The sequence below is a fragment of the Nycticebus coucang genome, chromosome 4 (assembly GCF_027406575.1).
Source record: "Nycticebus coucang isolate mNycCou1 chromosome 4, mNycCou1.pri, whole genome shotgun sequence".
NCBI classification, from domain to species: Eukaryota; Metazoa; Chordata; class Mammalia; order Primates; family Lorisidae; genus Nycticebus; species Nycticebus coucang.
In genome coordinates, this window is record NC_069783.1 from 72,748,406 (window position 1) to 72,764,852 (window position 16,447).

General features: G+C 47.0%; 1 protein-coding gene across 6 annotated transcripts in view; it reads left to right on the plus strand.

Annotated features, from left to right (window-relative positions):
- Positions 1-16,447, plus strand: part of TET3 (tet methylcytosine dioxygenase 3) — a 125,365-nt gene that overhangs the window by 19,256 nt on the left and 89,662 nt on the right. For 5 of the 6 annotated variants that reach the window (XM_053587013.1, XM_053587014.1, XM_053587015.1 and 2 more), the window contains exon 2: positions 226-279. The exons of the other annotated variant lie outside the window; for it this stretch is intronic. In XM_053587013.1, the coding sequence (XP_053442988.1) occupies positions 226-279 (54 nt within the window). The remainder of the gene's footprint in view (positions 1-225; positions 280-16,447) is intronic. 6 annotated transcript variants of the gene reach the window in all.

A 16,447-nucleotide genomic window follows, 5' to 3' on the forward strand; every position in this document is an offset into this window, starting at 1 on the left:
AAAAGGAGAAACGAAAACAAAAACACAGTGAAGGCAAGGAGCCCATTAGCACCGATTCTGGGCGGCAGCTGGAGTCAGGAAGATGGTCCCTATTAGCCTTTCTTTCCCAGGCCCCCTCCCTTCCCGCGCTCCTCCTGCCCCTTCAGTGGTGTTGTGGGGAGGGGGGTGCAGCAGAAGGACTTTGCTTCTTTCCTTGTTCATCTGTCTCTCTGGCTTCTTTTGCAGGTGGAAATAAAAGCTGGTGAAGGAGCCGGGCGGTGGGGACAGGGAGCTGTCAAGGTACCGTGTGTGTGTGCGCGTGTGTGTGTGTGGTGGTGGTGGTGAAGTGTTTGTCTGGATTGGATAAAAATAAAGGGTCTCCTCTGGTGATCCCTTAATCTCCCACTGTGTGTATAGCAGCAGCTGAGGGGGAGGGGCGGTGGGGGTGTGGGCGGCCAATGAATTCTCAGGCCTGTGTAGGTTTTGTTTGGATTCTTTTTGCTTTCTCAGCTGGATGGTTTGGGTGCAGTTGGGGTTTGGTTTGTTGAACTGTTTTTTTTTTTGTTTTTTTTTTTTAAGACATGCAGCCCACTCCCCATCCCTGCCTCTGGAAATCTCTCGAGAATTTCCCTGGCACTGTTGGTTTATATCCAATCTGCAGAAATCCTGGGGGGTAGGGGTAAGGGGAGGGAGAATTGTGCTCCTGAGTCTGAAGCTAAAGCTGATAGGGTGTCATTAGTCATGCTGCTGTCACCATGGAGATGGCTGGAGAGAAGAGGTGGTGGGGGTGAGGATATTTTGGGTAGGGTGGGGGCTGATGCAACATCATGACTGGGAATCCGTTGGGCGTCTGCTATTACTCTGTGCAGCTTGGTGTCTGGGGGACTGGGAAGGGAGTGTTCCCAGGTGCGTGGGAAGCAGAGAAGGGGCACTGAGCTGCTCTGTGTGGTTGTCTGAGGGCGGGGGCTGGTATATTTGGGGCAGGAAAGTGGGGAGAGTCTCATGGAGTATTTGCCATTACGAGGAAACCAAAGATATTCCTTCCAGGTTGGCAGGGACCAGATCAGTAGGTTTCCCTGGGCTTTGCCTTTCTTTTCAGGGCTAGGGACCTGCCGTGAGTTTGGAATTACTCAGCAGTATCCTCTACTGGCCCAGGGTGGAGAAAACAGTAGAAGTCAGCTCTGTGTGGCTGCCTCTCAAGACCAAGAGCAGAGAGGCTGGAAAGGAGTATGGGGACAAGTGGGCAGGGGAAGTCTTACGGAACTTATCCTAACAGAGAGGAATACCATTCCTGTTCCTTCCTCAGCTTCAGAAGTCTTTGGGGAGCTGGGGAGCCTGGTTGCTTGGGTAGCAGGTAGGCAAGTTGCTAGTGTCCCCAGATGCTCTTAGTCTCTCCTCCCTGGAAGTCCTCCCGCCTCCTGGGAAAGCTGTGGGAAGCTCTGTGGAGGTGCTGCAAGTGGCATCCTGCCACTTAGTGACTGGGCGGGGATGCTGGCAGGGAGGGCTGTGCTTCTCCACGTGGGATGGGGGCTCCTGCTTGAGGCTGCAGGGTGGATCAGGAGGAGGCCTGGGTAGTTCCTTGGCCTCATCCCAAGGAATTTGAAGCAAGGAAGTGCTTGGAGGAGGGTGTGAATTTTGCTTCTGAAGCGATTGGCATCGATTCCCCCTGGGGAGCTGGGTGTGCTTTGCTGAGTAGTAGGTGCTCACCTGTGATGAGCCTGTGGGAGGCCCGGAGGCAAGCAGAGGTGGTTGACACTGGCAATGCTGTGGGTGGGGAGGAGAGAGCAGTGAGCTCACCTCATGCCAGCTATCTCTCATTCCACACTTTTCCATGCTCTTCTCTGGAGCAGAACCCCCAGGTTCCACCTCTGCTTCTTTCCCTGGTCTCCTATTGCTGACTAGAGGAGTTGTAATCACACTAGGAATGTGTTGTTGCAGGGCTGTGGGCACGGAAATTGGAAATTATAGAGTAGACCTGTTCTGCCCCCCATCCTGGGGAAAGAAAGCCAAGGGGAAGAGGACAGATGGGCTCAGGAAGCAGGCAGTCCCCTCCCTCCTCTGGATCTCTAGCCTTGTCAGCCAGAGCTTTCCTCTGCTGGGAGGGAGGATGGCTGGCAGGTTTGTTTACTCCCCAAAGCACCCCCTCCTGGAAAGCGCCTCCTCCTGCTGTAGTGATGGCTCTCGCTGGCAGACCTGCTTCTCTTCAGCTCTTTCCAAGTGTGTTCTCTGGTCTCCCTGCATGCATTCTGCAGGCTCAGAATGGAGGCCAGTTTTATGCAGTCCTGCATGAGGCTTCCAGCCTGATTCCCAGCCCGAGCCCTTAGTACTTTGGGCATGTGGAAGGCGCTGTTCGAAAATCTGGAGGGAGTTCTCCTAACAAGTCTTCTTCCTACCTCTTTCTCAGAGTAGGGCTTGGGCCTGCTGAGTTCTTAAAGCTCTGAGGTGTGTCTGTGCTTGTTTTTTATTGTTCATTTGTCTGAGAATCACAGCTTCCTCTCAGCTTTGCTGGGGCACTGCCAGCAAACACTTAGGTCTGAGTCCCCGTCCCTGGTGCCATCTTTTCCCTACTCAGGGTTTTCTTGGATGGCCAGATGGCTGTGGTGTTCCATTTACTCTACATTAGGCAGTTTTGCTAGATCTTCTTTTATTATCAGGTTGTGGTATAAGATGTGTCTGGTGTGTGAGCCTGTTCTGAGATTAGGCCAACAGTCTGGACACAGGATGAAGGAGGTGTCAATTTGTAGTCTCATAAGATGGGTGCAGCATGAGTAAGCCCCACGGGTGTATAGTATCTAGTAGCCAGTGAGAATGTGTACATCTACATGTGCTGAGTCCTGCCAAGCTTTCAAGAATATCTATGATGTCTGAGTGCACAGAGTGCCTAGCACAGGCAGAGTTGAGCTTGATAAATGCAAGTTAATCTTTCAGTGACCAGCATGCTCCATGTTGACCCTGTAATATCCTAAGTAACGTGCTATAGCAGATACTGTTGCTGCCGCCTCCTACTTGGCAACCTGGACCTGAGTGAGTGCTCAGTGCTGAGAGCACCAAGCAGCCCTGCTTTTGGGCTCCCACGCTTTGGCCCATGGGAACCTTCAATTGGCTGAGGATGTTTGGAAACTATTTTGAGACTGTGCCCAGGATCTCTGCCTTCTGTCTCTCCTTTTGGCCACTGCAAAAATGCCCTGTTGTCAATGATCTATAACTCTCTACTTTCTATATGCTATAGGTCACTCCTGCTTGTTCTTTCTTGTCTGCCCTTCCCACTCTCCAGTTCTTTATAGGGACTTGGGAGTAACCTCTTGTCTACAGGCAGCAGCCAACTTAGGGAGGTATGGAAGCAGGTTAGTGTGTCAAGCTAGAGCAAGAAAGGAACCCAACCAAGAGATTTTCAGAGTTGAGTTTGGGGAAGAAGTGATAACTGGAGTTGAGTCCCAGAGCTCAGTTCTGCCTCCTTGATGACCAACCCTTTTTGAGTGTCATAGGAGAAGGAGAAAGAGCTTCTTTACAAGATACACATGTGAGTGAGCTGAAGGGACAGGCCTTCCTGTCCAAGGTGGTGCAGGGGCCCTGGAGCTGTCACACCCTTGTTGGGCACAGTGAGGAGGGGCCTGAGTGCTTGGTAATGGGCTCTGTGGTCTTGCTAAGCCGGGGGCAGGGATAGAGGGAGTGTGGGGAGGGGCCTTGGTTTTGCTCAGCTTTTGGGTCTCCCAATCCTCTTAAGTCTTCCCTTTCCTATCCTGCAGGACCTCTTGGGCTTTTGGCCTCATTTCCTCTGACACCCAGCATCTGGCAGCTAGCTGAGGACTCAGCATCTCTGCAGCTTCTGAGAAGGAACTGGATTAGTTTGGGAAGCCTTTAGGCAAATAGAAGGCAGGGATGGCTTGGACGATTAAAATCCAAAGATTATCTGCTGTCTAGGACTGTGAACCCATCTCCGTTTGCTTTATCTCCCTTTCTTCCTCTGTCTTTCTACATTGCCTGAGCATTTGCCATATTCTAGGTACAGTGTTACGTATACAAAATAGAGAAATCATTTGATCCTCACAAAACCACTGGAAGTAAAAGACATTGACTAAATTACCCCCCAAATTATAACTTTAAATGGGACAGCTGGCATTGGCAGTTTTTTCTTTTTTTTTTTTTTTTTATTGTTGGGGATTCATTGAGGGTACAATAAGCCAGGTTACACTGATTGCAATTGTTAGGTAAAGTCCCTCTTGCAATCATGTCTTGCCCCCATAAAGTGTGACACACACCAAGGCCCCAACCCCCTCCCTCCATCCCTCTTTCTGCTTCCCCCCCATAACCTTAATTGTCATTAATTGTCCTCATATCAAAATTGAGTACATAGGATTCATGCTTCTCCATTCTCGTGATGCTTTACTAAGAATAATGTCTTCCACGTCCATCCAGGTTAATACGAAGGATGTAAAGTCTCCATTTTTTTTAGTGGCTGAATAGTATTCCATGGTATACATATACCACAGCTTGTTAATCCATTCCTGGGTTGGTGGGCATTTAGGCTGTTTCCACATTTTGGCGATTGTAAATTGAGCTGCAGTAAACAGTCTAGTACAAGTGTCCTTATGATAAAAGGATTTTTTTCCTTCTGGGTAGATGCCCAGTAATGGGATTGCAGGATCAAATGGGAGGTCTAGCTTGAGTGCTTTGAGGTTTCTCCATACTTCCTTCCAGAAAGGTTGTACTAGTTTGCAGTCCCACCAGCAGTGTAAAAGTGTTCCCTTCTCTCCACATCCACGCCAGCATCTGCAGATTTGAGATTTTGTGATGTGGGCCATTCTCACTGGGGTTAGATGATATCTCAGGGTTGTTTTGATTTGCATTTCTCTAATATAAAGAGATGATGAACATTTTTTCATGTGTTTGTTAGCCATTCGTCTGTCATCTTTAGAGAAAGTTCTTTTTTTTTTTTTTTTTTTTTTTTTTTTGTAGAGACAGAGTCTCACTTTATGGCCCTCAGTAGAGTGCCATGGCCTCACACAGCTCACAGCAGCCTCCAACTCCTGGGCTCAAGCGATTCTCTTGCCTCAGCCTCCTGAGCAGCTGAGACTACAGGCACCCGCCACAACGGCAGTTTTGTTTCTTATGTGTTGACTCTACTTTTTTTTTTTTGGTTTTTGGCCAGGGCTGGGCTTGAACCCACCACCTCCGGCATATGGGACCGGCGCCCCACCCCTTGACCTTAACTTTGTGTTTGGGGTTGTGAACTTGCACATGGCAGACAAAAACGCCTTGCCCCAGATGTGCTCAGCTCTTCACATTTGCTTTCTCTTTGGCTTAGCAAACCTCAAGGGACTTTGAAGAAGAATCAGCATACCAGTTTTATTTTCAGTAAGTTAGTGTTTCTGGGATCTAGATTAAGGTAGTGGGGTCAGAAAATGGACTGGCAGAGAAAGGAGCTTAGTTTTATAGAAGGATGGTGTGAGCTTTAGATATGTTGGGTTTGAGATTTAGGTAACAGTATTTCTAGGAAATACTGTGCCTCGGCAGTTTACCTTGAACCTGAAATTGGCTGCATGCTTTCTACAGCCCTGACTTCTTCAGGGGTTCTGTTGAAACCCACTGGCTTGAGGGGAGGAGAGTGAGAATTGCATTGTCACAGTATTGTCAGTTTCTTTTTTCTCTATTTCCTACTCTAACCTTACTTTTGGGTTTTTTTTTTTTTTAATTTATTTTTATTGTTAAATCATAGCTATTGTACATTAGTGCAATCAGGGGGTACAATGTGCTGGTTTCATATACAATCTGAAATATTCTCATCAAACTGTTCAACGTAGCCTTCATGGCATTTTCTTAGTTATTGTATATAGACATTTGTATTCTGCCTTGCATCTTAGAATGGGTACAGGTGATACTCTCAGGTTTTGTTGTTTGCTATGGTGAGATCACTTTGTGTCTGAATTTGTGGACTTCAGCTTTCTCTGAAAAGGGAAGGTGTCCAAATTAGTTTTTTTCCCTCTTTATTTTTTTCCAAATTAGCTTTAATCAAACTAAATCTGAGGAAGGATGAGCTTTTGTTTCTTGGAGGGTGTGTATGTGTGTTTAATATGCAAAACTAAAACACACTCCTACTTTGCATAGCCAGCTCACAGCTTCCAGTGAGAAGCTCACCTTAGGAGTTCAGCACCATTTGAGCCATTCAGTGAGGTGAGTTTAGTGACCATGCTCTTAGATGGCCTGATAGCCTTAAATTGCTATAACGGTTTCTAAGGCTTCCTCATGGTTCCTGAATTTATGTTGTGGCAGATGGGTGATAGATAAACAGTTTATGGGAAATACCCTGAACGGCTTTGCTTTCTTTAGTACAAGAAGTGTATGATCTTAGCACTGTTTTTGACCTATGGAAAAGTAGAAACACTATGTATAAAATAAAATAAAACATATGTATATAAAAATATATATATATTTTTGGAGACAGAGTTTCACTTTGTCACCTTCGGTAGAGTGATCTGGTGTCACAGCTCACAGCAACCTCAAACTCATGGACTCAAGCGATTCTCTTGCCTCAGCCTCCCAAGTAGCTGGGACTACCACAGGTGCCTGCCACAACAGCCGGCTATTTTTAGAGGTGGGGCCTTGCTCTAGCTTAGGCTGGTCTCTTACTCTGAGCTCAGGCAGTCCATCCGACTTGGCCTCCCAGAGTGCTGGCATTACAGGTGTGAGCCACCACGCCTGGCTATTATTTCTGTTTTGATGCCTCTCCACTCCTTTTGGACATCGCTTTTCCACTCTTCCATACCCTTGGTTTTTAGGACAGAGCCAGCACTTGGAAGATTAGAGATCTTTCTGTCTGAGAGATTCTCTTAGAGCACCTCAAAAGATTTAATTGCATCCCTGTTTCTGTGGATAATAAGTATGTCTCCTGCTTTCCCTTTCACCTCTGGAAGTCTGATGGAGTGTGAACCATCTGAAAGGGCAGTACTGTATGTGTGTGAGGGGCATGACTTGTAGGGAGAAAACAAGCAGTTCAGGAGGAGGCCACATTTCCTGTAGATCAGGCGTCCTCAAACTTTTTAAAACAGGGGGCCAGTTCACTGTCCCTCAGAGTGTTGGAGGGCCGGACTATAGTTTAAAAAAAAACAACAACTATGAACAAATTCCTATGCACACTGCACATATCTTATTTTGAAGTAAAAAAGCAAAACGGGAACAAATACAATCACACCACCTCATGTGGCCCGTGGGCCGTAGTTTGAGGACCCCTGCTGTAGATGCTGATGTGGACTTGGGCTCTGCAAGGGACTAAAGCTTCATTGCCACAGTCTGGGCACCTTAACTTTTGAGCTTTTTCTATTCTGTGGCTCTTAATAACCTAGAGGGGGAGCCTCTATCCTTTGGTGGCTGATCACAAACCTTGCTCTGATTTCTATAACGATAGACATGCGGATAGTTTTGACCTCTTGAGTTTGGCCATCTTTCCTCTGCTTCCTCCTGCTGTGGATCTTTTTTTTTTTTTTTTTTTTTTTTTTGAGGCAGTCTCATTATGTCACCCTCAGTAGAGTGCTATGGCATCACAGCTTACAGCAACCTCAAACTCTTGGGCTTGAGCAGTTCTCTTGCCTCAGCCTCCCAAGTAGCTGGGACTATAGGTGCTCACCACAATGCCTGGCTATTTTTTAATTTTTGTTGCTTATGTCATTATTGTTTAGCTTGCCTGGGCTGGGTTGGAACCCGCCAGCCATGGTGCATATGGCTGGCGCCCTACCCACTGAGGATGTTTCCAGGCACCACTTGGATCCTTGGGGTTTTTGCTTGAGATGTTAAAGATTAGACAAAAAATTCTAATTTCCTTCTATCCTGGACACCTCATCCTAGAGGATAGTGGAGAGGGAGGGAGGTAGATAAGTGTCTTGCTACAAACTGTTCCTTCCTTAAGAGGCAAAAATTCCAAGGATAGAAAGATTAGGGTCTAAGCAAATCCCATTTACCTCTGTGGCCTGGAACTCTTTTGCCCTTGGTGCTTAAGTAATTGGATTTCTCAACCCCGCCTCCCAGCATTTTTCCTGTGTAATCCTAACCTCATGGGCTTTGCAGAAGGAACAAAGGCATTGCAGGGGTTTCAGCTTGCTTCTGAGCGCTATGTCCTGTGGACTGAGTTCTGCTCTGCCTCCTGTCTACTCTGTTGCATTCACTGCCTCCTCCAAACCCCCATCCCCAGGAGTCTGTTTTTCTGGCCTGCAGGCCTTGGTTCCCAGCCTTGCTGAGCAGATGGAGTTTACAGAAGGGGCTGTTCCCTGCCAGTCCACCTTGGGGAACCTCAGGGAGGTTCCATCTCTGACTCCTGCTGGCCATTCTGCAGAAAAGGGAAGAGCCACAGAGGATAGCATCTACTGTCAGAGGCAGAGAGAGCCCCCAGGAGGGGTCTGGGCTGAGAACCCTCTCTGGATTCCAGACCAACTTCCTCTGCAATACCTTCTGCCTTGGGTGTGATCATTGGGCCAATTCATTTCTCTGCTGACTTGAATGAGTTCAAGTGGTAATTCAGAAGGTTCCCCCTATTGCACCAGACCCTGCTGGACCCAGAGAGGGGAGACTGTGCCTTCACTAGGTGGATTGCTGTTGCCCTACATACATCCTGAGCTCTGGGGAGGGTATGCAGAAATGGATTTTCAGTGCAGTGCCGGAGGCAATGCCCAAGAGATGCCCATTCTTTTTTCTCGGCACTGTGGATCCTTCTCTCTGCCATTGCATTCTGCATTCTAGGATGCTGTTGGTGGCATCAGCCCATCCCCATGCCTACCCCTTGTTTGAGCTCAACTGTAAGTTCTAGCCTAAGCAGAGAGGGCCTCTGAGGGGATACTTTGTGAAGAGCGGGCCAAGGATTCTGTCAGAATCACTGAGCTTGTAAAATACTAAGGGGTGCCTGGTCAAGATGGCTATCTGCTGGTGTTAAAGGCAGTGTGGGGGGCTCTCTGTATTAGTGTTGCAAGCTCTGGGCAGATGGGCCATGTGGCATCCCCCCCTCCTCACTGGCCCTGCCACTTTCCCCTGAGTTGGGTCCTACCTGGTGGTTGAGCTGTGTGCTGACCTCTGCCCTGTGGCCTTTCCTCCCACTATTATTTTCCTTGGCTTCTTATTTTCTGGCTGTGGGTTCCCAGAAGGGTCATTTGGATCCTGAGTAGTAGTTAGGACTTAGCTCAGGGGTTGTGTGGTTAGAGTGGTGTGAGACCTTTTTTTTTTTTTTTTTTTTTTTTTTTTTTTTTTTTTTTTTGAGACAGAGTCTCAAGCTGTCAGCCCGGGTAGAATGCTGTGGTGTCACTGCTCACAGCAACCTCAAACTCTTTGGCTTAAGCTATGCTCTTGCCTAAGCCTCCCAGGTAGCTGGGACTACAGGTGCCTGCCACAACGCCCAGCTATTTTTTGGTTCTAGTTGTCATTGTTGTTTGGTGGGCCCAGGCTGGATTCGAAACCACCAGCTCTGTTATATGTGGCTGGCGCCTTAGCAGCTTGAACTATAGGCGCCAAGCCAGTGGCATGTATCTTAAGGCTGAGATAGCAAGTGGTCCAGAGTAGTCTCAGTATCCTGGCTAGGAGCCAGAAGCCAGGGTTCCATGTCCAACCCTTAGGAAGCCTGGAAAACCTTTCTCCCTCTTTCCTGATGCTGCCTCCTCCATGTGGGCATCATTGCCTCCTGTGGGTTCTCTGCCTGAGACTGGGGGAAGCTGGAGATGGAGGAGGACCTGGGTGGGTGCCAGATAAACACTTCTCACCTAGATGCTTCATAGCTTCCATCAGGACAGGCAGCGCCATGCTTCAACTTGCCTAGAGAGTTCCCAGTGGCAGTCCCTCTGGTTCAGCTAGTTTAATGGTTCTCATGTTTAGGGGTTGAGGTGCATATTAGAATCACCTAATCATCTGAGAACCTTTTAAAAAGAAAATATCAATGCCTGGGCCCTAGTCGTAGAGAGCGTGATGTCACTGGTCTGGAAAGGAGCCCTGGCCCAGCATTTTTCATAGCTTCCCAGGTGATTTGTGATCATGATATCTCCTGCCAGGTAAATATCACCCCCCATCCCCTGCCCCAAGCAATTTTTAATCTGTAGTGAAGCTTGAGAGCAGCTGCTTTATCTGGTTTGAGTCTTCCTGTGTCTCCCCCACACCTGGGTTACTCCAGAAACCTTTTCTCTTCTATTGATAATTTTAGTGATAATCAGTATGGAGCCTGGAAAAATTGAGACAGATGTGTTATGTCAAGCAAAATATGGGATTGAACGTTCCATTCTATAAAACTGATCCACATGTTGCCAGGTATTAAAATCAGAATTTTAGAGGGAAACTCTAAAGCAAATGATAGAAACTGAGTTTTCTCATTTTTAATTATTTTATTTTATGTAATATGTGTATGTATGCATGTATTTTTATTTATTTTTTGCAGTTTTTGGCTGGGGCCAAGTTTGAACCTGCCACCTCTAGTATATGGGGCCGGCACCTACTCCTTGAGCCACAGGTGCTGCCCTATTTATTTATCTTTTTGTGACAGTCTCATTATGTCGCCCTTGGTAGAGTGCTATGGCATCACAGCTCACAGCAACCTGTAGCTCTTGGGCTTAAGCAATTCTCTTGCTTCAGCCTCCCAAGTAGCCAGGACTACAGGTGCCTGCCACAATGCCCAGCTATTTTTTTTTTTGTTGTTGTTGTTGTTGTTGTTGCAATTGTCATTGTTGTTTAGCTGGCCCAGGCTGAGTTTAAACCTGCCAGCTCCAGTGTAGGTGGCTGGCATCCTAGCTGCTGAGCTACAGGTGCCGAGCCTACTTTATTTTTTGAGACAGATTCACTTTGTCACCATTGTTAGCTGAGGTATCACAGCTTACAGCAACCTCAAACTCTTGGACTTAAGAGATTCTCTTGCCTCCGCCTCCCAAGTAGCTGGGATTATAGGCATCTGCCACAATGCCTGCCTATTTTTTTTGTTATTGCAGTTGTCATTGTTTAGCTGGCCTGGGCTGGGTTCAAACCCGCCTGCCTTGGTGCATGTGGCTGGCACCGTAACCAGTGTGCTACGGGCCCTGAGCCTAGCTTTTAATTTTTTTTATTGTAATTTTTTATTTATTTTTATTTTCTAAATTTTTTTTTAGAAGACAAAGTCTTACTTTGTCACCCTCACTAGAATGCTGTGGCATCACAGCTTACAGCAACCTCCAACTCTTGGGCTTAGGTGATTCTCTTGCCTCAGCGTCCCGAGTATCTGGGATTATAGGCACCCGCCACAACGCCCGGCTATTTTTTGTTGCAGTTTGACTGGGGCCAAGTTCAAACCCACCACCCTCAGTATATGGGGCCGGCGCCCTACTCACTGAGCCACAGGTACCACCCTAGCTTTTAATTTTTTAAAAATTTACTGCCTGGCACGATGGCTCACACCTGTAATTCCAGTACTTTGGGAGGCCAAGATGGATGGATTGCTTGAGCTCAGGAGTTCAAGACCAGCTTGAGCAAAAAGGAGACCCTGTCTCTACTAAAAATAGAAAAGTCGGGTATGGTGGCACACACCTATAGTCCTAGCTACTTGGGAGGCTGAGGCCAGGGGATCCCTTGAGCCCAAGAGTTTGAGGTTGCTGTGAGCTATGATGACACCACAGCACTCCTAACTCATGGCGAAGGAGTCTCAAAGCAAACAAAACAAACAACTCCACCTCCCAAAAAAAAAAAAAAAAAAAAAAAAAAAAAACAACCCAAACTTACTTTACTGAAGTAGATAATACACAGAGAAGAAAAGCACATACTGTGTTTGTAGCTTGGTGAATTTTCAGAGTGAACACCTATGTATCCAGCACCTGGATTAAGAAATGGGTACCTATTACCAGAATTTCTATGGCGTTGAACAAAGGCCAGGCCATAGTACGGCAGTGTGTGCTGGCTTTGTTCCTGGAGGGTTCAGCTTCTCTACCAGAATACCTTTAAATACTTTATGTGGCCAGGTGTGGTGGCTCACGCCTGTAATTCTAGCGCTCTGGGAGGCCGAGGTGGGTGGATTGCCTGAGCTCACAGGTTCAAGACTAGCCTGAGCAAGAGCCAGATCTCTTCTCTAAAAATAGCCGTGTGTTATGGTGGGCGCTTGTACTCCCAGCTACTTGGGAGGATGAGGCAAGAGAATACTGAACCCAAGAATTTTAGGTTGCCATGGCACTCTACCGAAGGCAACAGTGAGAATCTGTCTCAAAAACATTTACTTTCCCACTAAGACTGAATAAGGAATTATTAGTCTTTAATTTTTGCCAATTTGGTACGTCAAAAATATCTTATTTCTTTATGTATTGAGACAGAGACTCCCACTGTCACCCTGGTTGGAGGACAGTGGCATCATCATAGCTCATTGCAACCTCAAAATCCTGAGCTCAGGTGATCATCCTGCCTCAGCCTCACTGAGTACTAGGATTGCAGGCATGAACCACCACAACCAGCCTCTGTCTTTTTTTTTTTTTTTTTTTGAGACAGTCTCACTATGTGACCCTCCTTAGAGTGCGGTAACATCACAGCTCACAGCAACCTCTAACTTTTAACCTTAAGTGATTCTCCTGCCTCAGCTTCCCAAGTATTTTTTTTTAAAGTAACAGGATCTTGCTGTGTTGCACAGGCTTTAAGTACAGTGGCATGATCATAGTTCACTGCAGCCTTGAATTTCTGGGCTCCTGACTTAGTCTCCTGAACCTTATACTATGGGTGTGCCCCACCATGCCTGGCTAATTTTTCTACCTTTTTGTAGAGATAAGGGTCTTGGCTGTGTTGCCCAGGCTGGTTTCAAACTCTTGACCTCAAGTGATACCCCCTACCTTAGCTTCTCAAAGTGCTAGGATTATAGGCATAAACCATCTGCAGGCCCAGTGTGATATTATGATACATGTAAACAATGAGTAATGATCAAATCAGGGTAATTAGTGCCTCCATCACCTCAAACATTTATCATTTCTCTGTGTTGGCAACATTCAAAATCTGGTTTGCCAGCTATGTGAAAATAATAAATTGTTAATTTATGGTCACTGTAGTTTCTGTAGAGTACTAGAACTTACTCCTCCTATCTAGCTATACTTTTTTATCTGTTAACTAATCTTTGGCTATTTCCCTTCCCTCTTTGCCTTTCCCCGCCTTTGGTAACCACTGTTCTCTCTGCTATGGCTCCCACATATGAGAACATACAGTGTTATCTTCTGCACACGTTATTTCATTTAACATGTCCTCAAACTCACCCAGGTGGCCACTAGCTACTTGGGTAGCTGAGGCAGGAGGATCACTTGAATGCAAGTTTGAGGTTGCTTTGAACGATAGCACTCTACCCAAGGCAACAGAGTGGGTCTCTGCCCCCAGCCCCTCACCCCCACCCCAAAAAGGAAAATACTTCGTCCACATTTCTCTGCCTTTCTCTTGGCATTTGCTTCTCTAGATAAGCTTATAAATGACCTGTCATGTTCTGTGAAAAATACTGGGATTTTTCAGTCAGAATCACATAGAACTTATAGGTTATTTTGAGAAGAATAGACAGCTTTATAATGAGAAAGGGAAGTTTATATTTCCACTTATTTTAGTCTTTTTGGGAGTTCAGCAAAGTTTTAAAGTTTTCTTATGTGAATCTTACACATTTCTTAAATTTATTACTAGGCATGTTGTAGCTTTTGTTGTTGCTGCTATTGTTAATATGATCTTTTCTGTGACACTTTTTAATTCATCTCCAGATATATTAGAAATGCTTCTGTTCTCAGTTGCTCTGTGCCATCTCTTGACACCCCCTGCCCCTTTCTCCAATTCCCCAGAGCACCTTGTCTGTACCTCTCTAGCATGAGTTCTTAGTGGTGGGGGGCTCATCTTAGTTTCTTGTCCCTAGTACCTGGCACAAAGCCTGGCATTTAGTAAATCCTTTTGATAAACACTTTGGAATCAGATTTATGAGAGAAGGTGAGTTTTATTTCTTTAAAATGTACAGCCCAGGCCCATGGAGAGATCAGAATCTGAAGAAGCCCTGGCTCCAAGCCCTGTAGGCTATGATCTGGATAACAGATGGGGCACCTGCCTTGTCCACACAGGATAAAGAAGGTCCTGGGCCGTTTTCCCGCATGCAGACATTAGGGAGGAACCCTCTGATCCCACAACTCATATTACCCTGGGACACCACCCTGCTTGTCATTAACCTTCATTAGTACTAACTAGTAGGGATGCCTGCTTTCTTGATTCTCAGACACCTGAAGATAGCACAAAACACAATTATAAGAGGGACTTTACCTAACAGATGCAATCAGTGTAACCTGGTTTCTTGTACCCTCAGTGAATCCCCAACAATTAAAAAACAAAAAAGACATAAAACAAACTTTTTTTTTTTTTTTTTTTGGAGATAGTCTCTCACATTGTCACCCTCTCACATTGTCACCCTTGGTAGAGTACCTTGGTGTCATAGCTCACAACAACCTCAAACTCTTGGGCTCAAGCAATTCTTTTGCCTCAGCCTCCTGAGTAGCTAGGACTACAGGTGCTCACCACAACGCCTGGCTATTTTTTTCCAAGACAAGGTCTCGCTCTAGCTCAGCCTGATCTCTAACCCATGAGCTCAGGCAATACACCTGCCTCGGCTTCTCAAGTGCTAGGATTACAGGCGTGCTCGTCACCTTATCTTAGGGGTTCGGGACTCACCAAGGCTGTAAGCAGACCTTGCAAAGAATGCTGGTGGAATAGACCCCACACCTAAGTGCCCAGTCATTGCCAGCACTCCTTTCTTATGGTAGTGCCTTTCTTTTGCCCTCTACTGTTCTTCTCCAGAGTCTGTGCACCTCAGGTGTTTCGTAGGTAGAGTTTATTCCTAACAATGTGCTAATCTTGCCCACCTTAAACTTTATTTGTAATAGGGGAATGAAAGACAACTATTTCTTGGTGGAGCAGTCTGGAGTGTGCTGCTCTGCCCTGCACCCTTGGCAGTGGCTCCAGATTCTTAGGGCTCCGGTCTCTGCCACTCCCGGGACTAGGAAAGCAGTGTCTACTTGCTTAGCAGGGCCAGGATCACACGACCCCACCCCAGCAGAATGGAGTTATGGACTTGGAGACCTGGGATCTCTGCTGCTGTTAGACAGAGGTCCTAAGGATTTCTGCCTCTTGACCTGCTTTAAAGCAGGCTGCGGGGAGGATTGTAAGCTGATCCCCAGTCCCTCCTTAAGGGTTGTGCATCTGGTTCAGTGTGTGTTAGTTTTCTCCTTTGACCATGGCAGTAAACCGTTACTCATTTAGTGGAGGTCTGTGCTAGCCTGACCCTTCCTGGTCACTCATGACTTGTTTGGCAGTTGGCAGAGGAGCTTCTCTGGCTCCTTTGCTGGTTTCTTTTAATTCTGGGGAACAATGACATACCTGGGAAGTGTTGGGGGATTAAGGAGGGTGTGAAAGTACTGTTGTGGCCCCTACCCTTTCCTGTTGGTATCGTACTCCGACTGTTGGTGCCCACCTGGAGCATGTGAGTGACTATGAGTGTCTCCCTCTCTCCACGTGCTGGGTGGTCCCAGGCTGAGGGAGGGGTCTCTCCTGGCAGCCACAGCTGTATCTCTGCCAGTTCCAGAGGAGCTGCCTTCTCAGGGTGCTGATCAGAAACTGACAGATGGACCTCTGTGAACTGGTGGAGTTGTTCCAAATGCCTTCTCCAGAAGCAGTAGTGCATTCCGGCAGTGAGCTCCTCTGGGCTTTAGCTCACCTGTTGAACAGAATCTGTTCCTACCCTCCTGTGCCACTCCTCCCCCCTCCCATGTCTTCCTTGTCTACATGTTGCTCTTCAAGGAGCGGGGGGCACTGACCACATGCAGGAGGTGGAAAGAGTCCATTGTCCCCTGCCAGCCTGTGATACCCTTGGTTCACCTGGTTTCTTTCTTTCTTTCCTTTTTTTAGACAGTCTCAAGCTGTTGCCCTGGGTGCAATGCCATGGCATCATAGTTCACAGCAACCTCAGACTCCTGGGCTTAAACGATTCTCTTGCCTCAGCCTCCCAAGTAGCTGGGACTATAGGTGCCGGCCACAATGCCCAGCTAGTTTTCAAGATGGGGTCTTGTTCTTACTGAGGCTGGTCTTGAACCTGTGAGTTCAGGGCAGTCCACACTCCTCGGCCTCTCAGAGTGCTAGGATTACAGGCATGACCCACTATACTCAGCCTGGTGTTTTTGTTTTAGAAAGAATCTCACTTTGTCACCCTTGGTAGAGTGCTGTGACATCATAGCTCACAGCAACCTCAAATTCTTGGGCTCAAGTGATTCTCTTGCCTCAGCCTCCCAAGTAGCTGGGACTATGGGTGCCTGCCACATCACCCAGCTGTTTTTAGCAAAGGGGTCTCACTCTTGCTCAGGCTGGTCTAGAACCTGTGAGCTCAGGCAGTCTACCCACCTCGGCCTCCCAGCCATGAGCCACCATGCCTGACCAATTGTTCAATTTTTTTTTTTTTTTTTTTTTTGGTAGAAACAGGGTCTTGTTCTTGCTCAGGCTGATCTGG